The sequence below is a fragment of the Harpia harpyja genome, chromosome 18 (genome assembly GCF_026419915.1).
Source record: "Harpia harpyja isolate bHarHar1 chromosome 18, bHarHar1 primary haplotype, whole genome shotgun sequence".
Lineage (NCBI taxonomy): Eukaryota > Metazoa > Chordata > Aves > Accipitriformes > Accipitridae > Harpia > Harpia harpyja.
Genome location: NC_068957.1, coordinates 2,215,125 through 2,242,525, shown reverse-complemented (window position 1 = coordinate 2,242,525; position 27,401 = coordinate 2,215,125). Strand labels below are relative to the sequence as shown.

Sequence of the window (27,401 nt, the reverse complement as noted above, 5' to 3'; positions counted from 1 at the left end):
GGCATTACAACAAAAGAAGAAAGAATACGCCAAGCAGGAGGAGGAAGGACTGATCCTAGAGTACTTTTCCTGCTTGCAGGAGGTACTGCATGGTTGCTCTGGGGGAAAAGGGAGGCAGAGAGGGACCTGCATACTGACACATTGCTGAAGTCTCTGTAGGTACAGGGTGTGTTAAAGTGAACCCCTGTGCAGCGCTGTGGGTGTTCTCAGTTTCAAGTTGTGCGGTGGAGTTTTCTTTATAAAAGGTAAAGGTAGAACCAAGCAGAGCTCTGGCCTTTGGTAATACAAGACAATAACCTTGTTATTTTTAGAGATCTTTCCCTGAAAGATCATGAAACACCTGGCAAGTGTTTAGGAGCTGGGTATATCTGCAATTCCCTTTGCCAACAAGGAACCCAAGACACCAACCACTGTGTGGATTTCCCCAGGACCAGAGAACCAGAAAACACCAAAGACTGGAAAAACAAACCAACCAACCAACCCACTCATACATGTGCCCACCCACCCTTTGCACTGGTCTAACAAGTCTTTTTGTGCTATTTTGGTTGGAATCTCTTTTTGCTGCCTTCCCTGACCACAGATGGGGCCATGGCAGTTCATCACCCTTAACTCAGGCTTGATTCATCTGGGCCACACGGACAAGGCAGACAAAAGGTCAAATAAAGATTACACTGGAAGGGACAGCCAGACACAAACTGACTGCCCAGTATCACGTGTTAAGACTCTAGCTGAGACAGCCCAAATATAAGCCCAGGTGTTGTAGGTCAACAGCCTGAGATGCTACATCACGTTGTGGCCAATGCCTTACAAACTACAGACAGGACAGATTCTTTTTTTAAAAAATACACTTGACGAGCAATTCTTATTTCTCAGTCCCATAAGGGCCCAAATAACCTGCCTTTGTGGGAGTAGGGAGCCTGGTTTCTTTCCCATTCCCACAGCTGACCAAGAGCCAAGTGCTAACACCTCTCTCTTCCTGAAGCAGATGAGAACAAGATGCTTTGCAGATCCATAACAGGATCTTAATGTCCTCATCCCTCAGTTTCCCCAAATGGCTAAACAGGGATAATTTATCAGGACTTTATTAAGCAGCTTTCAGCCCCTATCTTATGACAGATGAGTGTCAAATATTGCGCTGAATAACAGTAGTAATTCTTACTATTGTCACTATAAATGAATTGACAGCACAGCCTCAAGACATGAAGTTTTAGCTACTGATTCTCACCAAGATTTCTTACATCTTTTTAGCAAAGAGGTGGAATATGATGCTACTTTGGAAGTAAGCAGCAGAAATTGCAGGCTCTGATAAAAATAAGCAAGGTTAATGCCATCATGCAACTTCTCAAAAAGAAACCTGCTTTTCAATTAGAAGACCAACGATGCTTAAGAGATGCTGTGAACCTTTTCAGGGATGCCCTGCTGAAGTTTCATGGATGTCTATTAGAAATTTCTCTAATAAGAACTGAACTGTTGCCAGTTTAGCCCTGACTAAGTAATGAGGTAACACAGTACAGGATCTGCATCCCAGGTTGGAGCACCTCATACATAAGCTCTGATATAGGACTTCATTCTCCCTAAAGGAAAGCCTAGAACTGCAGGACTGTAATTTTCTTGACATTTTCTGACATATTTACAACACTGGCCAATTTATCAGCTCCAGTAGTACATGGCTTATATAACAGTACGATGGGCTGGGCAAAAGCCTCCAGGACTGTATCATCAGCTAAAACGTCCTGTTCAGTGTGCACTTAGCATGAGCAAGAATCTGCTGCCCTGCTGCCACCCGGGCAGCAAGAAGCACAGCCTGGCACCTCCCCACCTGGCCCAACAGCTCCGCAGGGGAAGGTAACTGAAACTGCATGGGTTTTTCATCCTCTGCAAATGCATCTTGGTGCCACAGTGAACAGCCCCAGCATTTGCTCTCCTCTGCTTTTTTTGTGTAATGCACAACTAAGGCTTCTTTTTACTTCTCCGGACTCTCTTACCTCTTCCAACCTTCTGGTCATCCATGACGTGATTGGGATGGCCTGTGAGTGGGTTTAAGTCATATTCTGAAGAGCAAAATAAGGTGCGGAGTACGTGGGGGACATTGTACGACATAACGTGAGTAAGGGTGGATGTGAAAAGGTGCTGGGATTCAAATGTACTGGGGGAGTTATCTAACTACATGCTTCACTTTTAATCTCCCTGCACCTATATCTCATGAAGTAAACAGAAGGCCGTGGAGTATTCTGTGATATGTAACTAGAACAGTACTGATGCACAACAGTTATGCTGAGGGGTTCCTGCCTCCTGACTTTCTCTGCTACTCCCCTCCTGCCCAACCCCCAAAACCAACCCCAAAACTCCCAAACAAAAATGCCAAATGAACTTACGTGTTCAAGGAAACACGGTCCGATTTCACTGAGATGGGGGTCCTCGTTGTTGTACTGTTTCTCCAAGTCCCGGACAAAACCCATCTGAAATCTGTAGATATCTTCGATGTTACCAAAGATGATCTTTAGCTGTTCGTCACTGAACATATCCCTCCTCTTCCGGCACTGCTTTAAGTAACCCTGTAAGGAGTGAGACAGAACAATCCATAAAATAACCCAAACACTTATACTGACGCTGCTCCCAGATTTTTCTCGAGGAAGGAGCAAGTAAAAACAAAATCAGAAAATGGCTCTGAAAACAAAATCCACTTGTTATGACATGACAGTCTCCGTTAACTCCTGTCTATGAGTAAGCATGCAATACGCAAAACATGCCGTGAAACGCTACAAGTCCTTTTTTGATAGACAACATCTCATTTGCAACTGTTGTTCCCGCTGCAACCTACAGCTGACCCACAGCACTACTCTTGCTCAGGACACACCAGACCCAGTATGCACAGGGCTTCACAGCCTGCGTCAGGAGATGCTGGAGACAGCGTGTGTACAGTGCGTTGGGAGGACAGTGCTGGGTTCTGCCTCAATGTCCTTCAGCATTTTACTTGAATCAGTTTTGGAGAGGAAAGGTTCCCCAGAGATCTCAACCAGCATAGCCTGAAATGGCTCTGTCCCTACCTGTGCTGCAGAGAACAGCAACATTTGGCTGATAGCTCCAGAGAGGTGTGTTACAATATTGTATGCCTGTTCCTTCAGAAATCACTGCCTTGCAATACCCAATATCCTGGGTAGCACCTACAAACATTGCTGTTTCCATGTCCTCTTCAGTGGCACATGGCATTACAAAGAAAGCTGCGAGGGGCTGTTTGATCATCTGCCCACTCTGATTTCTCCTTTTAGCCACGGTAATCAGGACAAGGAAGCTGATAATTGTGCTGAGAAATACTCTATTAATGTGTGGTTGCATGCCCTTGGTGTAGGGAAGAGGGTATGGAGAGCGTAACCATCCTAGTTACTTCAGCACCAAGTGAAATGTTGAAGGAAAACACTCTTCAAGCATTCCCTAACTTGGGAGGCAACATGGTTTATCCCCCCCATTATTATCTTCCTGAGTCTGAGATAAAAGCTGGAGGGCTGTTGTCCTGTGAGTGTCATGGCAGGGAAACCCAAAGGTGATGCAGCAGGTTGGGTGGGTCTTTTTGGGTCTTTTGGCTTGCCCGAGCAAGGGAGCCACAGTGGGAGCAGCCCGAGCTGCTGATCAATGCCACCTAGAGGAAAGCAGCATTATTTCAACTTTGTTTTCTATACCCTCCATTCCATTAGCCCAAATATACTATTCTAAACAGTGTAAAACGAGTGAGAATTTTTCTTCTGCTTTCTCAACTATCGTCTTTTATTGCTTTTCTTCCTTTTTTAAGAGGGACCAGAGGAAAAAGCTTTGTACCCTTCTCTGTACAAACATCAGGCTCCCTTACTGAGTCTATAGACATTGAAGTCAAATGGAGAAAGAGAGAGGAAGAACTAGGATGTAGAGAGTTTAAGGAAATTCTCCAAAATCACAGAATGTATCTGCAGTAGATTGGGAAAGAATTCAGATCTCCTGTGTCTCGGTCCAGCACAATAATAAAAAGATCCTCCTTGCTTATTTTTCAGCTGCCCATGATACCCACTGATACTGAGCCTGAGCTTAGCTGGACATCATACAAACACAAATCGGTAGGCAAGCACTGCTCTGAAGATCTCCTGACCTAAAACGGCTGAGTGGATCAATATTCTGGCAAAAAGCATAACACACCAAGTTCTGTCTGCCTCCCTGTTTTGCTGACCCTGCCTTATCCATGAACTCGCCATCCTGGTTTCAGCTGTATCATGAGGACTTCTTCAAACACGTCTGCCTGAAGCAGATGTGGTCCAGGGGATGGGGTGACACACGGAGACTCTGTATGCCTGGGCTGAATTTCTAGCTCTGCCACCAACCTGTGTGACATTGAGCAAGTCACTTCATCCCCCCCTTGTGCTTTGCCTGTCTGGAAGATTTAGGCTAGAAACTTGCAAGGCCAAATATCAGATGCTATGCTGGCCTGGTCTGGACTGCAGCCTCTTGACTGAAAAGAAGTAACATAGAGGTCATCATGAGATGACTTTGCCTGCCTTTATTACATAGGAAAAAGAAAAAAAATGAAGGGAAAAAAATGCCAACAGCTCCAGTTGAATGGCTATATTTGGGAACTCTAGATGCTTAGTCACACAGACGAACTGCCAGCTGGTGACACGCAGCTGCTGGCCCACAATGCGAACTATTGGAACGCTATAATAAACTGTCCTTCAGCCTCACCATGTGGCTCTTGGGAGGGAGAACTTCGAACAGATGAATGATAAATGCAACTTTGGCCGACCTGGCAAAGAACCAACTTCTGTGATGTCCAGCTTAGCTAGAAGGATGCCGTTACCCTGAATTTGCTGGCTTTTTCAGCTGGGAAGCTTGGGTTATGGAATACCTTCTGCATTTACTAAATCTTCTTCCAGGAGCTCCTTGATGATTCATTTCCCTGGGTTTCCCTCTCCCATTTTTCAAGGCCAGGAGGAATGGGAGCAGGCCAGTTCCCATGTTGCAGGACAGTTGCAGGACAAATAAAAATTCAAACTAGCAAGGAATAATGCAGAACATCTTTCCATGCTACTTTTCATGTTTACCTGCTTATCTCAGAACAGCTTTCAAAAAAAAAAAAAAAAAGGAAAAAAGATGTGCACCTGCCCACGAGGCCAGGCTCTTTGACACTGCCTTTGGTGCTAGCAGCACTGAATGACTGCCGCAAGCCGTTTGTGTTAGGACCTTTGCCCCGCTGCATGCTGCAGGCTGCCTGCAAGCCAGCCTCCCCTCTCGCATACTGTTCTGTGAAATCACTCACTGGATGATTTATGTGAACATCTTTCAGCCCTGGGGTTGCTATTGGCTGTGACTACCGTCTTTAATATTCCCCGTCCTCCCTGTGCTGGTTCATCACTTTGCCTGAGTCACGTGTTTCATGAGAAGCTGAAGCAGCACATTTCTGTACAGGCACCTATAAAACCACAGGGAAAATAAAAGAACGCATGGAGTTCCCAAGCCTTATCCTCTATCCAGCTTGTGTGTTTGGATGGTTGGTTTCCAGCATAAGCCAGCAAAGGGGAGACTGAAGATTTATACATAACACGCAGCAAGAGCCAGCTAGAAGGCCGCTGCATAGTTTTTCCAGTAAATTTACTTCTGTTACATAAAACAATGTCATCTTCCTTCTGCTCATCCCGTCAGGTTTGCTCAGAGGAGGGATAGCTGACTGATGAGCAGATGTTGGAGAGTGTTTTGCTCAATGAATACCTAAAAATAGCCGTCAAACTGTGTCTCTTTAAAGTACTTTTCCATGTAGTCCCTGAAGTATAGGCCAAAGTTGGAAAGTATTTGCAGGAGGTTAAGTGCTAAGTTTTCTCCACCTCAGAGCAGGTTTAGAGACAGGAGAGGTGGCCAATCCATCCGTCCTTCTTCTTGTCTTGCTGAGAACAAGATGAAGGAGAGAATGAGGAGATGATAGCCACTGCAGGCTATAATTTCAAAGGCAGTTGCGATGATATTCCAGTTTCTTTTCATCTCTGAGCCAGTTTGGGGGCTGTCTACACCGTCCTGCAGACCATCCCTCAGTTTGGACCAGCACCACTTGGGCTATAAAAATACTGTTCTCTAGAGCAGTGCTCACAGCATCCAGGTGAGTGTTGTGCTGATATGCACATACGGAGAATAAGCACAAAACCAAAGTTGAGACTGACTGAACTGAAAAGGCAAATTAGAGCCATGACTGGTCCCAGGAGGTCAGAACTCTAAAGCACTTACTCAAATATCCTGAATGTCAGGCACTGTGATTGCACTGGGGCCCACTTAAAATATAAAATAAAGTCCTGCAGGAACACAAGCCTGTTCCTCAAAAGGGAGAGAAACAGCCAGCTCCAAAACAGAAAAACAAAGTGTGCACAAGCAGGCTGTGAAAGACAGCTACAAATTGCACACTGGGGAATACATATATATCCCCATTGATCCAGAGAGCTTTCTGCAGAGTTGCCCTGCAGTCTGGTATCCATGGATGAGAACCTGGTCATACAAAGGGGCCAGCAGCTCCTCAGATGTGGTCCTCTGAAGGACGGCCACATTGCTGCCAAGAAGGTTTTATGCTGCTTTGCTCTGAGGCAGCACAAAAAAGTGGTTTTTATCCACCTCTGAGAATAAGTCAGGCTAATGCCATCCAGACCACGTGAAAGCTTGTCCCATCAGCTCTGCACAACGGACTCAGTTTGACATGCTAAGATGCAATGAGGATGTTTTCCACACAGCATTCAGAGCTGTCCTGGCACCAAAGCAAAGCTTAGGTAAAATCCAATCAACATTATTAAAAAATAAATTCAAAGTGAAATTACTTGGAAAAGAGCAAAACGCAGCACTGAAAGTTGGCTGGCCTTCCTAACCTCCCACCCCCAAATTACTCATAATACGGAGGTTTCCTTTGATCTCCCAATTGCCTCACTGCTCCCATCCAAGCTCTGTCACTTCTCCCTCTAACACCTCCTTAAATTTAGCCTTGTCTTCCTAATCCATTTGCTGGTCCAAATCCTGCTCATTGCTCAAAGCATGGCACCCCGCTCTTTGTAGCGCTCCTGCGTCTCGTTCTTCCACCTGCACTCCCCACCGCATGCTGCAGCTCAAACCACCTTCTTGGCCCTCTGCTCTCATCAAGGTAGCTATTCTGACCAAGCATCTTGGCTGCTCTGCTGGTGTCACTGCTGCCATGTCACAGACAGACCCTGTGCCCTCCTGCATCCTCCCAGGATCAAACCCCAGGAGCAGGGGGATATCTTTTCAAGCCTGGAGATGGCCATGTGTATACGTGGTGCTTTACAGGACAGTGAGTGAGCAGCACTGCCTGCCAGTAAGGCTGGCTATTGCTACCCATTATAAAAGCCTAGTTTTCAGTACATTATTATTTTTCTAAGCTCTAATGGTTAAGCCTGAAATTCCTATTGCTGCATATTCCCTTAAGGCTAAATTCTTTTTTCTTTCTTTTCCCCTTGGTGATATTTCAGAATAATGATCCATCCACTCCTGATAATGCAGTCCAGGGAAAACTCCACATTTTACCCCCAATAAAAATCTTCACAAAACTGTTTCACCAAGCAGCACTCGGTCCTTCATACTCTAAGCAAGGGCACAACAGCAGCAGTCGTCAGGGCAGTATGGCTTTGCTGTGATGGGGAATTCCCCTCCAAGCCAACTGCTGCACACAGGTCTTGGCTTGAGCAGGTAATTTTCATTCTGGTGCTGGCTAGCTTGTGAGCTCCTGACTTGGCAGGACTAGTACCATGGGTATTATGAATAATAACATGGTGTATAATAATATAGTAGCAGGTAGTGGAAATACATCCTGAAGCAGAAAAGAGCAATTGGAGGGCTCTTAATCACCTAGCAGGGGCTACGGTCCTCCGATAACAACCACACGTCTTGACGTGCCTCACTGGTATTAGGATTTGTTATTCATTATAGCTCAACAACAAGAGTATAACTACACACTGCTAAACTCAGTACTAAATCAGGCTCAACCTTCACCACCCAGCCAGAACTCCTTTCATCCCCTCCAATACCTCATATCACTGCTGTTTGTCCTGACACCTTAAAATAAAGAGCGAAGGGAAGAGGGGAATTTGCCACAGTCGACAGCACTTCTGCATCTCATCAGCAGTTGTCTGGTGTCTACTCATTCTTCAGCACAAATAACACCTCTGTACAAATTCATCCAGTAGCACTGGGAGGAGCTCAAGCCAGCCCGCATCTCTCCATCTCTAGCCCCCCTCCTCTTGTGCACAAACAGAAACAGTCACGTCATGCTATGCCGAAATGCCTGGCATTACTGAGCTGTCTCTGAGCCTTCTCGAGGCAAATGGATTGCTCTGATTTAACTGAGCACAATGAGGCTCTCTCCAGCAAGGGGCAGCCCATCATTTTGCAGATGAGAATGCCCATTTCAGTCCTCCTCCTTCTTTAAGAGAGGCAGCTGAATCATTTCCTGTGCTCTACCTGAAGGTAAGATTTATCCCCTCAATACCATTTTGCATCATACAGAGCAAAGAAAGAGCCTTAGAGATCTCTTTCCTATCTGGGACATATCATTAGGTGCTGTAAATCAGTGTTACCCCACAGATGTCACTGAAGCTATACCTATCTGTATCTCCTGAGAATCTGATTTGGCAAAAGCATGGTGACAAGGCTGGGAAATGCAAGTTAGGGTTTATTTAGTTTTTCAAAAGAAGAGTGCAAATGCAGGAAAAGAAACAATACGTGGAAAAGTTCCTGCAGTTCTTCCCTTCTTCAATGCAAAGCCCTCTGACTGAAATAGCACAGTGAAATTAAGCTCATTTGTTTCCAAATTGAAATCCCAAGACTCTTCCATATTTGAAAAGCGTCATAGATGCTTTTTGGATGGCTGCTTCGCTTTGTCAATAGAAAAGTAGCAAGTATGAAGGGAGGAAGACATTCTTCTAAGCAGAATTCACAAGGGGCTTCACCACATTGACTCTGCAAAGACTGGGCACAGGCTCGCTAAATCCTAAACATTCAGAGGGATGAGCTGAAAGCCATGGGCTTTGATTTTAGTGCTAACAAACTTCTGCCTCTTAGTGATAAGTATATGCTCTACACACAATGCCCAAGCTGTCCTGCAACACTCTCTGGCGCAGCCATGCATTCCTGTTCCTAAACACCCAGCACCACACGCACTGCACTTTGGGCTTAGCTCATGGCACTAATTCTGCATGCTGCTGGACAGTAAGGGGTTGTAGAGGTTAATTGTAACATAATGAAGAAGAACCAACTTGAAGATGCATGGGGTCAGTCACCAAAGTTCATCTGCTTGCTGGTGCCCTTACACTGGATAAAGGTAACATACTTCATTTCCCATGGTGAAAACATTTTGCTCTCAGTCCCACCATAAGAAAAGGCAAATGGGGCCCATCCTGAGCCAGGGGAAATTGTGAACCCAATATGAAAGACACAGATAAAATGGGTAACCGATTGGTTTAATTACAACCTAATTTCCTCAATGACAAGTTCAAAAGTAGTTGGCATTGGCTTTTAATTAAGAGGATTGCTTGAAGGATCTCAACCTCATCATTTTTTAGTCAAAGCAATATGGAAAAAAGGTCAGAAAATTGTACTTTTAGTTAATACAAGCTAGAGGTAATTATCAGATCCAGCAGAAAATTCTCAGAAGTATCAATACTTATTGACAGATGCTGCTCCTCTGTTAGACACAGTACTCAAACACACTGCATCTTTTTCCCCCATCACCCACGGACAAACCCAGTCCTTAGCTCTCAATAGCCCATCCCATGTCCTGCTGCAGTACCCCAGTGTCACAGCTCCCATGTACCTCGCAAATGTCCTTGAGGTGCTTGATGTAGTGGCGCTCCGTGCTCATGATTTCATTGATGACATTGGCTCTCATCTGGTCCCGGTTCTGAACGGTCCTGCCGAGACAGAGGCAGTCGGCGCTTGGATCCAAATGGCCATTCTGCACATCGCTGGTTCCCTCCTCCACTCCATCTTCTTGGTTTACCCATAGCTGCGAGGAGGAGAGAGGAGAGCAACAGGCTTATTCATAAAAGCATCAGAAAGCCAATGAGTGAAAGAAGCCTGGGTCTTGGGTTGCATGACTCTGGGAGACACTGGATCGACCCCCTCCTTACAGCAATGGTGATGCTCTTGCCAGCGATGCACCGTGGTGTCCACAACAGCTTACAGCCCAGACAGTCCATTTTTATACCGGTGCAACCAGCCCCAAAAGGTTTCCCACACACTGCTGTAAGCAAAGGGGTTTCAAGTGTTGACAGTTTTGATCCCAAATATAAAATAATGATGTGAAAGGGTAACTGGACTGTTGAATGCTGTCAAGTGCTCTGAACCAAGATGTACATATGTAAAACAGACCAACCTAAAGAAAACTGCAGTTACTAGTGTAAAGCACCGCTTGTTCCACCATCAGTTGGGGTCTGTCCAAACAGGAAGAAACCTCTGGGAGGAGGAATAAGCCCTTTACAGGTGACTGATTTACGAAGGTTAAGATACATTCATTCAGATTTCTGAACCGGATGTAAACATCAGCCCAGGCTAACCAGGTTGTGGCACTGAGTTTTCTGTAAACTTCCTTGGCCAGGATTTGTGAATGAGCATTGATTTTCATTTCACAGCAGCTTTCCTCATCATTTCACATGAAGAGCCTTTCTCACTCAGGCAAACACCCTCTCTCAGCACCCTGAGACTGTGATCCCTAAACCACACTGAGACCAGACTGGCTGAATAAAGTCTCCTAAAACCTGGGGGGGCTGAGGGCAGCTTTGGACGGGGTACCAAGCACCCCTGGGCACTGAGTACTCTAAATTGGAACAAACTGCAAAAAGCAATGAAAAAGGATCACTGCATTTTCAGCACACTGAATTTTCTTTCCATTACCAAATAAAAAACATACATTGAGCCTGTAAACTAAAAGATAACGCTGCCTCCTAGTTTCTGTCTTTGAACAAGACTGTGCTCTGCACATGACATACGGATCAAGTGCCTCCTTTTGTTACCTTTCACCCCAAGTAAAACCTGCTTAAAATAACTCTGATCAACTAAAATTGGGCTCAGCATAGTCTGTAAACAAACATTAAATAAAGCTTAAACCAGACAGAAATACTGCTATCTTACAGAGATTACTGAAGTTGTCATGTAAATGAAGCAATTTTTCTCCTCAGCATTTAAAGCCCCAAATACTGGAGACTTTCAAACATAAAAATACATCTATCCGTAAACAGTGAAACTGTCCACACAAACTGCATCATTAACCTGGTCTTTCAGTCTTCTTTTCAGTGTTAATAGTTTCTAATACTTTCCCATTATTCAGCTTAAATTTGGTTTTAACAGATTGTAAAGGGCTGTGTTCCTATAAATTAGTAAAGTAAAAAAACCTAAACCTGCCCATGTTCCTTCCCTGCTTTCCTAACCAATATCATGTTTTGCTAAACCACTTCTTACAGCTCCCACGTTTTGTCATCCTACAGTGAGTTACAAAGGCCAAGATGTTGAGAGACGTTTGAAGAAAACCCATCTCTTCTCTAGCAGAATGTTAATGATGCCTCAAACTTAGGGGATAAAAAAAACCCAAAGCAATAAAAAGCTGGACTTTTCACCCTGCTCACGACTGTGCCCTGTGTCCGGGAGCTATCAGGGACTTTATACGAGAGTGCGTAGGGCAGCAGCGCCTGTTTAAACGACAAGATGCCCTCTTTGCCAGTAGTGGAGCCAGACCCGCTGGAGGCATCAACCCTATGCTGAGCGTAGCAGAGAGCTGTTGACCCCAGGCTGTGCTCATGCCACGTCCTGGCAGTGCCAGGCACTTTCCAGGGCAGGAAACCCAGTGTAGCCCATTTGCCTAATGGAGCGAGTGGCAGAGCCAGGATGGATCCGGGCGTCCTGCCTGCTCTGCCCACACAATCTCCTACCTGTTCCCCACCCTGCATTGCCAACATGGGACCTCCTTTTGCACATCAGGAGACCAGAGAGACGTGCCAAAGCCTGCCAAGGAGGTGAAATAGCCCCTCCTGCCACCTCGGTGCTGCTCCCCTTGCACCAAGGAGCCACCCTCGAAGTACAAAGGCTTGATACCTTTCCCCAAGACAGCGCAGCCAAGAGTCAATTTAGTGTCATGTGTGACAGAGCAGAAGTGAAAGCCGCTGAATACGGCTGTCAGTTCTCGTTTCTTATGTCCCAATGAACCCCAGGGGAAGGGGTGCAACCAGGAACAGAATGGCCCTGTGGTCCTGCAGCACTGGCAGCACCCAGGGTGGCTCGACTGCAGTCAAAGCAGGGCTGGTCCTAAGGGCAAGCAGGCCTGGGTGCTGCAGAAGGGCATTTCAGTGACCCCAGCCAGTCCAGCTATGCCAGTTTAGACACAGGGAAACCCTTGGAGATGCAGCATGCCTGGGAGAAGCTCTGCATGCCTTTCCCCAGGTCCTTCCCAGAGGATGGGGTTCTCCATCGTGGCATCTGCTGCAAAGATGGACTAGGTCATGTTGTCTCCCAATTGTGGGGCTGCACAGGGATCTCTGAAAGGCTTTTTTGTAGGACTCCCATCAGCACTGGAAGGCCTGGCTGAGCCCTGGGTCACTGCAAGGGGAGGCAGTGAGCTAGTGATCTAATCGCACCCAAAGATACCTGGGAATCCAGCATGCAAAACCTCTCCTGGTACACTAAAACAAATTTCAGAAGAATATCACTTGTTCAGAGAAACAACCCATGTTAGAAAACATGCCTCTTCCCAGCAAACCCCACTCTCTGCTCTGGAAGAAGTTTCAGTTACATTGAGATAGAGCAATGCTTCACGTACATGAGCAGTGTTTTATGCTGAAAAATAAATGTCCAAGTGCTGCTTCTGAGTAACTGCCATGCCAGTGTAAGACTGCCAAAGCGACCTCAGGGGCCAATTTACTTACACCAGTGACACTGATTTTAGTGGGGGCTCTGCTGTGAAAACCTGGGGCCATCCTCAGAAGAGAAAATGGACTAGCCCTGGGAAGGACAGAATTGCATGGGGAGTCCTTTGAGGGATATGTCCTCATGACAGCTTTACTGGCATTCCAAACTAAATATACGTTGAAAATCGAGCAGGACCAATGTAGGTATTAAACCCCGTTGGCTGAAGTTGAAAATAACTTCCCATCCTGCCTTCTTGCTACTATGAAAAGGTGTTTTGCAGCTCTCCCAAACCCAACTGGAACAGCTTGTTACCAAGTTTCATGACACTCCTGCCAGTTTGGCAACAGAGGATGTTTTTAAAGTTCTACCTCCTGGAGTCAAGTGATCAGGAGAAAAAATTCAATTTTCATTTAAAAAATAAAGCAGGAAAGATCTAATCATAATAGTGGGGGGTGGAGGAAGCTTGAAAGCATCAATCCTAAAGGCTTTGAAACTCTAAGGCAAATAGCAAGCTTGCAAACTTTAATTTCTGAAAACCTCAGAATTTGGTCTGCCTTTTGTGCACTGCAGGAACACTCCCTGCTTCCACATCTGGGAATCTCAGGAGTCCTACTTTTTTCCTTAATGAAATTTTTGCTCCTTCCTGCTAGGATCCATGTTCCCAAAAGGAAAAAAACCTACAGTTCTAGTCTAGATGACTTCTGCTTTAGGTTAAAAACAAATGCAACATTTTTATCGGTAACAGAGGAAGCCGAATGTGCCTTCCTCCCCACGCTCTCCAGCCTCAGCTGCTGAAAGGATTAATCCCACTGCGCTGTTCAAACACTCCTGCTTTCTGTCTTAATCTCTAAAGTTCTCTGTAATTCAAGCAAAGATCATTCTTCCAGGGAATCATTTGAAATTTGGACCATGACTCACAAAAGATGAGCTACGTTGGCAGCTCTGCTGCTGACCCTGGGCCAATCAAACTGGTGGAGCCTTTCCCCATCTATAAACTGGGGCAATCTACCTTACCAATGACATTTTTCATGAATACTTTTGAGGTTGACAGACTTTACGTTGAAGCAGAGGGCATAGAAAAGCTCGTGCATACTTCGAAATATGGACTTAAATGCATCGCTGTGGGCTCGCCACACACTTGTACTCATCCATGAGCAACAATTTGGCTAGATGGACCTTTGGTCTGATGCAGTATGGCTGGTTTTGAAACTTCAACTCTCAAATCTTCCTGTGCCTGTGCTGAGAAGGAGCTGGGCTGTGTTGGGGCAAGGGAAGGTTGCACTTAAAGTGTTAATTGTGTCCTCTGACCCAACACCACCACCCCAAGCCAGATCCTCTCTGCTTCACTGACCTGCTCACTCAAACTGCAACGATGGTGTGCTGCAGGCGACAGTAAGGTGGAAGAGGCAAACTGGGGGTGACACTGTTTTTTCCCAGTAACATATTAAATGTCATATTTAGTTGATTTAGACAATGCTGCAAAGGTTCCTATTTTAGCCCAGTCCACAGTCACCTGTAAGTAAGGTGTTCACTACGTTTTAGACACACACGACCCTCCCAAAAATGCTCTCCTGCTTGAAATGCTTGACCTTAGCTGCTGCAGATAACAGCTGAGATGCCACTAATGGAAAAGGGGCTCTCTCTTCCCCAGCTTTTCCAACGTACACACTGGACACACAAGCACAGATGTACCTCCCTCCCAGTGCAAATCTCTCTTTTTTTTACAAAAGAAACTTCAAAACTCTAATTTTCTCCCAGTTTTACCTCATCTCCCCAGTCTTCCCTGCTCAGGATGGGTGGCTGCCACCTCTGTGAAGCTCCTGTGGGGCTTTCCACAGAGCAGAGATGGGACTTCAGTTCCCTGGCAGCTTGTCAGCTCTGCTGCTCACTTGGATTTCAGGAAGACTCTCTCAGCTCCTGTCCTGTCCTCCTCAGCAATTAGGGGCTGTGGCTTGGCAAAGACGGGGAGTTGGGGTACCAGACTAAATTACTGCATCCAATGCCATCTTTTTGGGGTTTTTTTTAAGAATAAATAATAACAACTGTTCAGCAATCATCAACAACCCTACTGTAATGTATCAGCCTACAGTGCCTTTTTAAACACCTCTGCAATGCAAAAAATCATGGGCTCTGAAATAATATGGCACTGTGTGGGTCTCCGCCACATCATTAAAAAGGTCCAGCATGCCAAACAATGAAGCTTGCCCTAAGAACCATTTTAAATGCTTTGTATTAAGAATTAATTAAAAGAAACCAACAAAAACTACAGAGAGAAAAAATTCAAGTTGCATAATGCTAGTCCTAAGTGATGTTTCACATTGAAAGGCCACTCTACATGTGGAGAACAGGCTTATCATGAGGCTCACAGTCCTATTTCAAAATTCAACCCTAATTAGGAAGTCATGACCAGCTCCTGCATAACGTAATAATTTGCAGAGGCAGATAAAAGTAAAATAGTCAAATAAAAAAAGCCCCTTTTGCCTAAGGACCCAGTTCTGGGAGCCAGAGAGAGCTGATCATTTCATTGTGCTAGTTAATATTAACATGTGATTTATATAAAATCTGTAGAAATGTGATTTATCAATTTGCAGCTATACCCAAATGGTGCATAAAATCACCAAATGGCACCGATCCAACATTAGCTGACCTGTAATTATTATATATTTAGACTGCTGAATGCATACACTGTATATAGAGGACATTTTACTTGAATAGGCACTGAGGGCTGATAGTCTCATAATAATCAGAAAGCATGATAAAACAAACATTTTACCAGCCATGTGGATTATTAATCTCCTTCCACTGGATATTCACAAGGACAAAACTAGCAGATAATGTGCCATCCTGGATTCTAGCTCACAATTAAATAATGTGGCAGATTAATGATACAGGCAGATCCTTCCAGAGAGCTGTTGCCATTCCACTGAATCTCTGCTCACCAGCGACTTTGTAACAAATACCAGTGTGAGCAGCCCAACCTTCACCAAAACCTGGTACCAAATAGTGGTATTACAGTGTCATTAGCCCTACAACAACTGCAAGGGAGTGTATGGGACTCTATTAACCCTACAGAAATAAGCTGCAGCACAGAGCCTCAGGACTATTTTACCCACCTAGCCAGGCTGCCCTGCTCAGCAGAGCTGCTCCATAACCCGCAGGGTTTGCCTCCTCTCACTTCTTCCATAAGCTGGCCGTTAGCTAGTGCTGTGCCCTTGTTTTCAGCCACGTGCACTGTATCATATGCATGCTCTGTTGGACTCTATACTGGATTAAAAAGATCACTTGCTTATTTGCAATCAAGTAGGGCTCATGGCACAGAGCTTTGCATAAGTAAAACACCATCAGTCTTCACGTATCACTCCAGTGATCTGGGAACAGCCTCTCTTTGCCCTCAGCAGGAGGCACAGACCATCCTGGGCTCTGCAAATGCCCTGGGGCAGATGCTTCTCCCTTCCCTGCCTTCAGAGAGGAGGTGAGGACCTGGCAGGTGGCAAGAGGCACAGGGATGCTGCCTGTCCTCCCAGCAGCTGCTCTGGCCTGTCCCAGCTGTGGGTAGGCTGCAGGCATAGGGATAGTGTGGGACTATGGCTGGGATGATGTTCACTGGGAAATACAGACTGTCTTCTCCCCGTATCCTCTTCCAGGACGAGGAATAGGACATTTGGCAGTAGAAGGAAAGGCAGTTGAAGCAAGTTGATTTTCTCTCCTGTGGTCCTACCACTATTTTCTCCCACAGCCTGAATTTTTCCCTCTGCAATCTGGCTCCAGCCTTGCCATCCTTCACTTCCCTCCAGTTCACAGATGCTTTGATACCTTCTCTTTCCCTCCCGCAACTCCCCAGCTTCAGCAAATCCACTTCCAGCTCTTCCTCTCCCCTCTAAAACTCTCCATTCCAAGCCCTAGAAGTTCCCTTTACCCAAGGTGAAAAATACCCTTCACTCATTTCTGGAAAATGAGAAAAAACGGGACCCCACAGCGACAGCTTCAGACTCTGTATCTGTGAAAGGTGAACAAAAATGGTTCCAAAGAACTTGCCCTGTGCTTACTCCCTCTGTTTCCTGCAGTCTAAATGCACAGACTCCCATGGGCTGGAGCTCCGCCATGTAGCATGTAGCAAAAGTTGCTTAGGCACTGCAATAAACTGGATGTGCTACACTATATCCACCAAAATACTGTAAGTTAGGGCTCAGCCTTCCCCATTTCCTAAAAATCAAAAGCCCCTGCTGTGTGATGCTATATGTAATGCACAACAGGGAAGAGTGAAAGCTCAGCTGCTCCAGCAGCTCATGGCAGAAACCTTGCCAGGCTGAGGAAGCCACTGCTTCATTCAGGGGAAGGATCTTCCTTCACGATCAGTTTGGCAGGGGACAGGGAAGGGGCTGCAAAGATTGATGCCTAGTCTGCCTGATTCAACGAATGGCCTCAAAACACTGGTTTTGGACCTGGAAGATAGCCTGTACAGGGAAGGGCCCAAGTGCCGGCATTTGAACCTTTGGGGATCTGATGGATGTTGAGCTGTCTGAGTGGTGTCAGTTGTCACGATAATGGCAGCTGCAATTACCACAGGCAGCGTTTGGATGCTAAAATGCTGTTTGACTTTAAAAAAAAAAAAAAAAAAACCAAACAAAAAACGAAAAACTCCACAATTTGTCTGCAGTGCATCCTGTCGCTGTGGAGTGCTGCTTGCACTGTGTGTGATACCTCTACCAGAAGCTATTTTTATGCTGGATTTGCCACGGGAGAATAAAATCTCCTTTAGAAGGCACCGACTGCAGCAGACACTGCAGCACATACCATTTTGTTTGTCCAACAGGTGAATGCTACTTCAGCACCATCCTCTTTTTCTCTGGAAAATCTCACCTTGATGCCACTGCCATTGGCGCTAAGTAAATGCTAATGCAATGACTGCAGCGGACGGAAAAGCAGGTGAGTGATGTGCTGTTGTATCAAGATCCCTACACATACAATGAGATTTTAAAGGAAAAAAAAAAGCAGACGGCACCAAGATATGGCTGGCTCTTGGAACTACGCCTACAATACAGAGCATTCACAACTCCTACAAATAAAAGCTAAACTCACCTACCCAATAGTGTACGAGCTGCTAGGCACAAAGACAAGATTCCAGGTTTAGAGACTCCTTCTAAACAGTGCCTTAAAAGCTTACACCAATTTATCTAGCACTTCTCCTTCAGCAGCAGAAAATAAAGTGGGTCAAAGGCAGCTTTTTAGCAGGAAAATCAATCTAAAATTACAACACTTGGGGAAACCTAGGCAATGATGAGAGAGAACAAGAAGCATTGCTGCACTGATCCACCCCTACATTTTCTCCTATGTAAGAGGTACAGACCACAAAGAATTTATACACCATCTTTGCTCAAGCCTTCGGAGGACCATTACCCTTCATTTCTGCACAACAACTCAACAGTCACCAGGCTCTACAAGAAGTTGTAGTAAAACCTCCTCAACCCCAGATTTGCTCTTTAGCATAGCTTCATAAATACAACAAAGGAAGAGTCACTGCTGTTGAGGTGAGAAGAAATGTGTTCTGGAAACTCAGTCTGCCTCTTGATATCCAAAGAGATTAAGGAGAGCTTTATAACAAAATAAATCCCCTTCTCTGCCCAGGATGGGTGCATTCTGCCATGTCTCTACAGAAAGGTTTAACAGAACTAAACATCCATAAGCTTTCATTTTTTTATTTCTTTTTCAGTGAAAATATGTCAGAGCCCAAACATGATGCCATTTGATTTCCTGCGTTTGGAGTGTCTGAATCGCACCCTGGCCATTTTGGATTCTTGTTGCTGGGCTCTGTAATCAAAACTTTGTTTTGAGACTTACTGTATTTTCTAAAGGAGACCATAAGGTATGACAATTGATCCATTTGCAGTACTGGACCATTATTGTGTGCTGTACATTACTCCCTACAAACACTAAGCCTATTTTTTTAGCAGATGTGAAAGCTGGATGTGCTGGTATGCAAAACCTCATTTGTACCGCATCATGTAAAGACAGCCCAAGGCTATGCCATCCACAAAGGAGAGAAGAGCAACAAGTAGCATCACCACTAAAAGAATACGAAATCCTGTTTAAAATTCCTGCTGTTTTTTTCCAATTGTACCTCCCACCCTCTCAGGCTCCTAAAAGTTGACAGGACATTCAAAGACACTGTGCAGCTAATCACAAGATTGATGGTTGCACCCTGTGGTTGTCCAGTATGCTCATTTGATAACATGCACTAAAATACAACATGGATACCTTCATCTGTCCTAAACTCAGCTCATTATTCAGCCTTAAATCTAGTTCTGGAGTTCTCATCCACCTCTCTAATGACTTACAGGTTTTCATAACTTTCTCCCTGAGTGCAGTGGCTTCCTGCAGGAAACCATTCACCATTGCTTACTAGCTCCAAATTTTACTTCTCCTTTGTTGTGCCTTTTCTCTTCCCCAAAAAGCATTGCTTTATCATCCAGTTTCTCCTTGAAAGTTCCTGTGCTCCTAAAACTCTATGGCTTTCCTCTCTCCCCCTTTCTTCTAGCCATGGCTCAAGCTGTTAAGAGGATAACTGCAGGTGTTATGCATGGAGAAAATTCCTGTACGTGCAGGCAATTCAAGTGTGGTTTTTGTTTGCAACCCCCCCAACTATGTGTGTAAAAGGGGCCAAGGGAATCAGCAGGTTACTGTTTTCCTCTGCACTTGCAAATGTGAATTATTCCTGCTATGAGATTTTGCGAGTGCCAAATGCTTTGCCAAAGATTTTCATATGATCTGGCTGGAGAGCAGGAAGTGTCAGACATCTCATTGCAAACTAGATTTCCAGCCCAGTTTTGTTCTCAGAAGTGATCCAAATGTCTTTTAGAGGAATCTAACTTTGCAGTGATCTTCTGCTGCACCCTCTGTTAGTACCTACAAGAGATCTGCAGTCTGAAATATCCTGAAATTGATCCTATTTGGTTTTATATCTGTCTGGTCTGTCCTGTCATCCCTTACTTGAACTGCTTTTGATTCTCTGCTACGCAACATGTTGTTCCCTTTTCCTCCTGTACTTGCATAAGAGAAATATAGATATAAAGGAAAGCAATTAGTTTTCAAGTAAAACTAGAACCACCCAGGCTAAATCAGGCAGTTTTCTGGCATCATCTTAAAAAAGCAGGGCTCAAAGTACAACAGAGAAAAAACTCAGCCTCCTCATTGTGAAAGAGTGATCAGCTTAATAAGAAATACAAGAAAAAAACAGAGAGAAGAGCAAAGTGAAAAGGGTTCAGGTTAAATGGTCCTTGACAGGACCCTGAAGGAGCATAAACCTGCCACAATGGTCCTGCAAGCAAAAGCGGGGTTACAGGCACCTTCCCTAAAGGCCCCAGAGGCTTTGCAGGCATCTGGTTCAAATTACTTACCAAGAAAGACAGAGAGAGTAAGGGAAGGGGGAATATGCAAGAATAGAAATGAAGAGGCAAGCAAGCGACCTCAGCCAACAGAGGAGAGGAGAACATGACAGCCCAAATGGCAGTTGTTTTCTCAGCACAGGACAACCAGTGAGTGGGCTGCCTCGTGGCAGCACACCGAGAAGTGCTGCGCGGAGAAGGCAGCTCTGTTTTGTAAACCCGAGTGGCAAATTTTCCCCTTCAGCCCGCCCTTGCAGAGCTGTGGACAAACTGTGCCTGAACTCCGTCTGCTTGCATATTTTTTGAAATACTTGGTACTCATTTTTAAATATTAATTATCATTCATGCCAGCAAAACCATGCAGTTTCCTCGCCTTTGGGAGCACAGCAGGTGGTCCCAGGGCAGGTGTCTGGTCCCAGCCCGTGCTGAACAAGTGTATCTCAGATGGATTAACAAAGCCGGCCTCTTGCAGAGCTGATGGAAGGATTGATGTGGTTGGACTAAAGTCAAGCATTAGACAGAATGGGCAAGAAACTTGCCTGGTAAGGCCATCATGATCCTAAGCACAAAGTTTTGTTCCAGGATGTTGTTCAGATATCTCTGTACAACAGCCTGAGATTCACTGATTCCTCTCCTTTGTTTTTCCCAGTTTCTAAAATCATCCTCCAGGCCTTTGAAAAGTGTAGGGAGAGATGGAAAGTTCAGCAAGCCAAATGATCCATGGTTTTCGGGCCTTAGAGTAAATAGGCTTGCTTGTTTAGTTGTTTGGTGTGGTTTTTTAGAAAACAGAAGAGTGCAAAACAAGACTGTTATTAAACCTACCGTGAACAGTACATTTACGACATCACACAAAAAAGGATATTAAATCTTTTCCCCAGAATCAAAAAGAAAACAGCACTGATCAATGCACTGAAAAGTTAAACTGGCCCAGAATATTTCAGTTGCTAAATCAAGCAAAAATAATAAGACAGATTTTTCTAATTCAGCCTTCCCAGCCAGGAACACAGATGAGACGTGCTAGTGACAGAGGTGAGAGTATTTTCTGCAATAAGTTTATCATCTTGCTCACAGCTGATACAAATCCATTTACCAAACTTGTTACCTCCACTGGCTGCAGGGTCAGACTCACAGTGTCCTATTCAACAAAATACCAAACACTATTTGTTATTCTGGGCCAGAACAACAGCATAAACTTTTTCACGCAGGCAGCCCAGGCTCCAGTTCCAGTCACTGATCTCTCACTCTTAGCACTGGCCAGACCTAGGAGAGACACAAGAGCTGTATCATGAGTACAACAGGGGAAAACAAAAATTGGGCACTGGGGAGGCAGAAGTGAGCAAAGGTCTGGATTCCCTCGGTGCTGGTCATTGTACATCGCTAGGAAACACCAGCTCATACATTTTAACCCAACTTTCCTAATCCATGTGGCTATTTCCCAGATGAAGTGAAGTAATCAAACAGGGATGCTGATGATGCGCAGTTGCCCAAAAGAGGGACGGTAAGACAGGCAGAGAACCAAAGCAAACTTGGCATCTCCTTGGGATGTGGCATGGTCTTCAGTGTGCGTTTCAGAGAGAACAGTCTTCCCTTTGACGCTATGGAGCTTGTCAAATTGCCTGGAAGGCTCAGAGGAAAGAGTCATCTTTCACACAATTGTACAAGGCAAAAGAAAACTTCATTTTTTGAACCATATCCCCTAAGCTTCTAAAGGAATTAAATCTCTGATCCCACCTATCGAACCCTGCACAGAAGGGAGAGCAGAAGGAAGTGCACAAGGTCAAAGCCGACATCTTGACTCCCCAAGGAAGGCTCAAGAGCACCCAAATAATGTGGCAGGAGCTGATGACAGCAAAAAGGGCATCTTCTTGTCGCTTTGCTTTTCTAACACATACTGAGCAAAAAAAAAAAAAGTGCTCAAATCCTTCTTATTTGTGAAAGGCTGGATCGCCACTGGAGGTGGCTGGGTACAGCAAAATGTGCTTCAGCAGAAAAACAGAGACAAGTGTCCTGGTTTCAGTTAAACCACAATGACAAGCAAAATGGTTCCTTGTCTCCTTAAAAAAATAACCAGAACTGGTCACAGACTAATTAGTGAAGTAATTTTACATCCCAAACTGCTGAAGAGTCAAAATGCAGCACTACTTTTGGAAAGGGGGGGCTGACACCTCCCTGTGCTACAGGCAGACCAGAAAGCTCTTCCAAATGCAGGTCACCTGTAGCTGGTGTGAACTTTCAGGCTCCACCAAATCATTTACTCATAGTCCGCACAATACTTAACTGGTTTTCCAAAGAACTGCTTAAGGAGAGATGCTACAACAGACACACAGAAAAGGCCACTCCATATCCCAAGAGCATAAAAAGCAGAGCCAACACCTATTCCAGCCTCCCTCTACCCCGCTCATTTCTTTTGAAACTTTCTTTGCCCCCCATTTTTCAGACAGAAAACAGACACACTGGAAATAAGCATCAATGATAACAAACACAGCAACCAGTTCAGTTCATTGACCGTTCGGAGCAGCTTCGGCAGTGATTCATTGTAGCGGTAAAAAGAAAAAAGTCACTCACCCTCACAAAGCTGGCGGGAAACCATCCTTCTTCATCATCGATCTGACCCCACCACCAGTCCTTGTTGGAAGCATCCAGGACCTTGATAACGTCTCCTGCTTTAAACGCCAACTCCCGGTTGGCCATGGTGACGTGATCCCATACTGCCTCAGCACTTACAATAGAACCACCACTGATCAGCTTTGAAAACAGAAAACCAGCAGTCAATAAAAGCTCAGTTCCCCAATGCAAGCACATGCACAGCAGCAGCACAGAAAAAAGCGCTCAGCCAAAGTAAAACAATCTTCCCCCATTCCAATCCATAACAATTTCACCCTCATATGATGTAATCCAGTCTGCGAGCATTTCTACAGACCGCCATTCTGTTCCTAACCATGCCACGCAAGCGAGTACCGTGTGCGGATGTTCAGTGCCTCTCAGATCCTGCCCCTACGCAGGGGAAAAGCAACACCTCCCCTCTCGCTGCCACCGCCACGCCGTCTTTATGAACATGCACATCTATCTAGGCACATGGCTTTCAGGTACAATTCGGTTAGCATAATGTATAGCCGGGAGTTGGCTTTCAGGTACAATTCGGTTAGCATAATGTATAGCTGAGAGTTCCCCAAAGTGGCAAAACCAAGCGATGGTGTCCTGCAAAGGAATTTTTATTCCAGAGCAAGTCTGCTCAGTTAAAGGATCAAATGTTAGCTTGACGCTCAGAAGGCTTTCCATGCAAATCCAAACAAAGTTTTCAAACATATTTAGAAGAACAATTTTTTTTAAAACTGGAAGTTCTGTATTTGTTTAGTGCTGGTAAGGTACTGACATCCCTTGCTTTTGAAATCTTCAAGCTACACAGCAGATAAGAGCGCCGTGGCACCCTGCTGACCTGTTTCAGACCCGACCTGGAGCACAGCCCAGCTCCACAGCATGTTCAAACCTCGCTCTGCCCACAAGAAACCTGCTGGCACTGGCTGTCATGACAGTCTTCAAGGTGCAGATACCTGCCCACTAGAAACTGGACTGAGGCCAGACTTGTGTCTGACAGGACCTACTGAACGTCTCTCCACGTGGAGCCTATGGTCACCTTAGAGCTGAGCCAGCACCATGGCAAGGACCTAACGGGTTCTCGCTTTCATTGTGAGCCACCTAGTTTTATATATACAAAACTCCTGCTTAACGCTTGCAGGAAGGACTCATCCGAACACTGATGCTTGTACATCCATGAGACAAATTATCCATCCATGCCTGGGACACCCACTGCTCCTCAGAATGATAGTTAGGTATTTTTTAACAGAATAATAAATTGTGTTTATGTTTCGTCCACTGCAGGGATTCTGCACTGAACAGTAAGACTGCCCTAACAAATATAGACTTTACTAGCTTGTCAGAGCCATCCTGAACCTTGTTCATTAATTCTGCCGTCTGAGACGCACTGAATATGTACTTGGGCTCGCCTCCAAATCAGATTTTCAGTTCACAAAGAGCTCAGCGCTGCAGCCATTACAGACCTTCCACATAGCAAGACTTTTAACAGCCACAGATATCCTTTCAATTTAGGCAAGCAATACAAAGCATAAAGACAATAACCCATTGCAGTGGTTATGCAAGTGTAGAAGAACTAGGAATGGTTAGAGAGCTCTTAACAGCTCTTTTGTAAGTTGGGCTTACCAAAATGCCTGCTAATAACTACCTGCACAGTAAGAACTTGCAGGAAACCTTCTAGCACTGCTGCAGGGTTCTCAGCATAAACATCTAAGAGCATTCAAGTCCCTACAGGCAATTCAGTCAACAGATCAAAGGACCTGATTTACCGTTTTCCTTGAACTGACTTTCCTTTAAGAAATCAAGCTCCTTCAGTTTGTGACAATTACAGTGGCAGTTTCAGCTGTTCAATTATTAGGATCAGTTGTCCATAAACCAGCAAGATCTACGAAAGCCTAACTTGACATTTAGTGCCTTTCATCCTCAAAGCCAAGATACATCTAGTCAGCGGACATCTCTTGTTCCTACAGCAGATAAAGTAAAACAATGTTCTTTCTACTTCCATTTTGACAAATCGTCCTTTCTAATTCAAAATCAGCTGTAAAAGAAACATGGCTTCTTCATATACCATATAGGGGCCTTCTATGCACAAGCCTCACAAGATCACTTGATAGCAGACAGAAGACAAAGGCACAGGTTAATAACAAGCTCTCATTGAAGAGTCATGCAATGGACCTAATCGATGTGCTGAACTTATCGCAGAGGGCATCTACTGTATTAGTGTGGGTTTATCTCATGTTTGGGCTTTTGATACAGAGCTGCAAGGAGCTGGGCACCAGATGATCCATCCAAACTAGTGGCAGCTGAAGTCAGATGGTGTAGGACCCTCAGTTCACCCCAGCTCTGGGCCCTCACTTAGCAAAGCAGGGTAGCTATATCTGGAAAAATAACAGTTATAAAGACCGATTTCTGATTCCACTGCAACAAGTGGATGCTCAACCCAGGTAGTGATATGTTTCAGTGCTTCCTCGCAACACCTCGCGTCACTCTCAGTCAAGGTTTCTAGATGCTTTCATAAATCTGAATCAGTTCAAACCACAAAGAACCCCAAGACAGATCTGGAAGGAATGAAGACTTCACAGCTGAAGAACCCCCCCCTCAATATATTCAAGACCAGTTAACAGTCATCTGTTCTTCTGCCAGGACTGAGCTCTTCTCCTTCACTAGTGTTTCCCCTTTGCTGTATTTATGGACACTGCCCACCCTGTGGTTTCCCAGCTTAAGCAAGCTCTGCTTTTTCAGCCTTGTCTCAGCAGATGGCTCTTCCTTCCCCTGAGCATTTCACCAGCCCTTTTAGGCATCTAGATTATTTTGCCTGCATCTTTCTTGAACATAGATGACCAGAACTGTAAATACTATTCCCAGAGAGACCTTACCAGAGATTTGTGAAACAGCAAGAAATATTTATTACAGTGTCACAGAAATCTTGCAGTAATACCTAGCATCTCCCCCTTTTTCCCATGGCTACCTCCCACCAGTGGCTCACTGTGATCTCGCATTTAGCTTATCTAAATAAATGAGGTAGAGTACATTCTCTTTGTCTAGAAAATCAGTTTTCTTGTCAAAAAATAAATCAGGTTGGCCTGACACTCATTCCTTTTGTTAATGCCATTGGGTATTTTAGTCCATTTTTCACTGATGATGAACCAGGAACAGAGCTATTACGCAAAAGCCATGTTTCTGCTTTTTCTGCTTCAGCTGACATAGACTTTGCTGTCACTTCACACACAGGCAGTTCTGGGCACGAACTGCCACAGAAACGTCACTGAAACCAAACTTCAGAGGGATTGTGTTTTAGAGCCTCCTAGCCTACTTTGCAAAAGTGCATTTCCGAGCCTGAGGCACAAAATCCCAGCTCCGAGGAGCAAGGCTTGGCCAGTGGCAAGGGCTGGCAGGGAATTGCAGAGGGCCAGAAAAGCAGAGGGGTGTGCTCGGCCTTGTTCTGTTGTTAACGCAGAGATCTGGAAGATGCTTTCAGTGGACATCAGGAGCTGAGGTGGCTTTGCAAGGTGCTTCTTGATACTCAAGGAGAAAGGCCGTAAGTTCTTGGTTTTCACTGCCTAGTGCCAGCAGACAGGAGAAAAGCCCCTTTAGCTGGTCCTTTCCAGCCCCGGACCATATCGCCAGCCCAAGAAAGGGATCCACATGCCAGGAAGCCTGAAAGCAAGCCTTGGCCTTCCGAAATACAAATACAGTTCAGCCTGTGAAAAAAGGATGGCAGTGGGATGGCAGAATTCGAGTTCCAGCCATTGCATGTGCTGGGTCCACTGAAAGAACATCAGAGCCTAAAATTAAAAGATCCAGTTTAATTTATTTTGCAAGACATCTTGCTGCATCTGTGGAGCCGTCTGACTCTTTCAGGGCAGGGTTACAGAGACAGAACCTGACATCTGCAGCAGCAAGAGATGATGAACTAGAGAAAGGTCAGGATAAAATATTATTTTCTAAGAGAATTCAACGCAGGAGCTCTTCACTCCAGAAAGTTCATGTCTCTTGGTTTCAAATCTGGGTCTTAGCACTGTGGTCAGACATACTCAGCGAAAGACCTCGAAGGGGAGTTATCTCCCATAATTTTAGACATCTACCACACAGCATCTGAGACAGTCATCTGGACTGCTTTATAATCAGTGAAGAGAAAGAGACACATCTGGAGTGTGATTCATCTCGGCTATTTCAGTTGTCTACCTTCAAGTGAGGTGAATCATGCCCTAGAATACTATTTCTCTGTGTTTAATTGGGTGATGCAGGAGTTTACATTTCCAACACCTTGCATTCATCCCATCTACAATTTGGCCATCACTAAAAAGGGGTAACAAAGACCTGGATTTAACAATAATAATCACAATAAGAATAGTCAAATATTAAATCACACTCTCCCAGACACAGCAGTTTCTCAGTATGCAGAGGTTGTTGTAACTAAAATTATGTTCTCCATGCCCACCAGAAGAATTCCCAAAATCTCAGCCTTGTAAATTTACAATAATGAGGACTTAGATATTTGGGAAAAGTGTCCTACTCATAAGAAGAGGG

The 27,401-nt window shown here is 45.0% G+C and overlaps 1 protein-coding gene across 11 annotated transcripts in view; it reads right to left on the bottom strand.

The window, feature by feature from the left end:
- Nucleotides 1–27,401, bottom strand: part of ARHGEF9 (Cdc42 guanine nucleotide exchange factor 9) — a 227,929-nt gene that overhangs the window by 45,319 nt on the left and 155,209 nt on the right. For all 11 annotated transcript variants that reach the window (XM_052813733.1, XM_052813735.1, XM_052813731.1 and 8 more), the window contains 3 exons: nucleotides 22,845–23,024; nucleotides 9,815–10,006; nucleotides 2,376–2,555 (listed from right to left, as the gene is read on the bottom strand). In XM_052813733.1, the coding sequence (XP_052669693.1) occupies nucleotides 2,376–2,555; nucleotides 9,815–10,006; nucleotides 22,845–23,024 (552 nt within the window). The remainder of the gene's footprint in view (nucleotides 1–2,375; nucleotides 2,556–9,814; nucleotides 10,007–22,844; nucleotides 23,025–27,401) is intronic.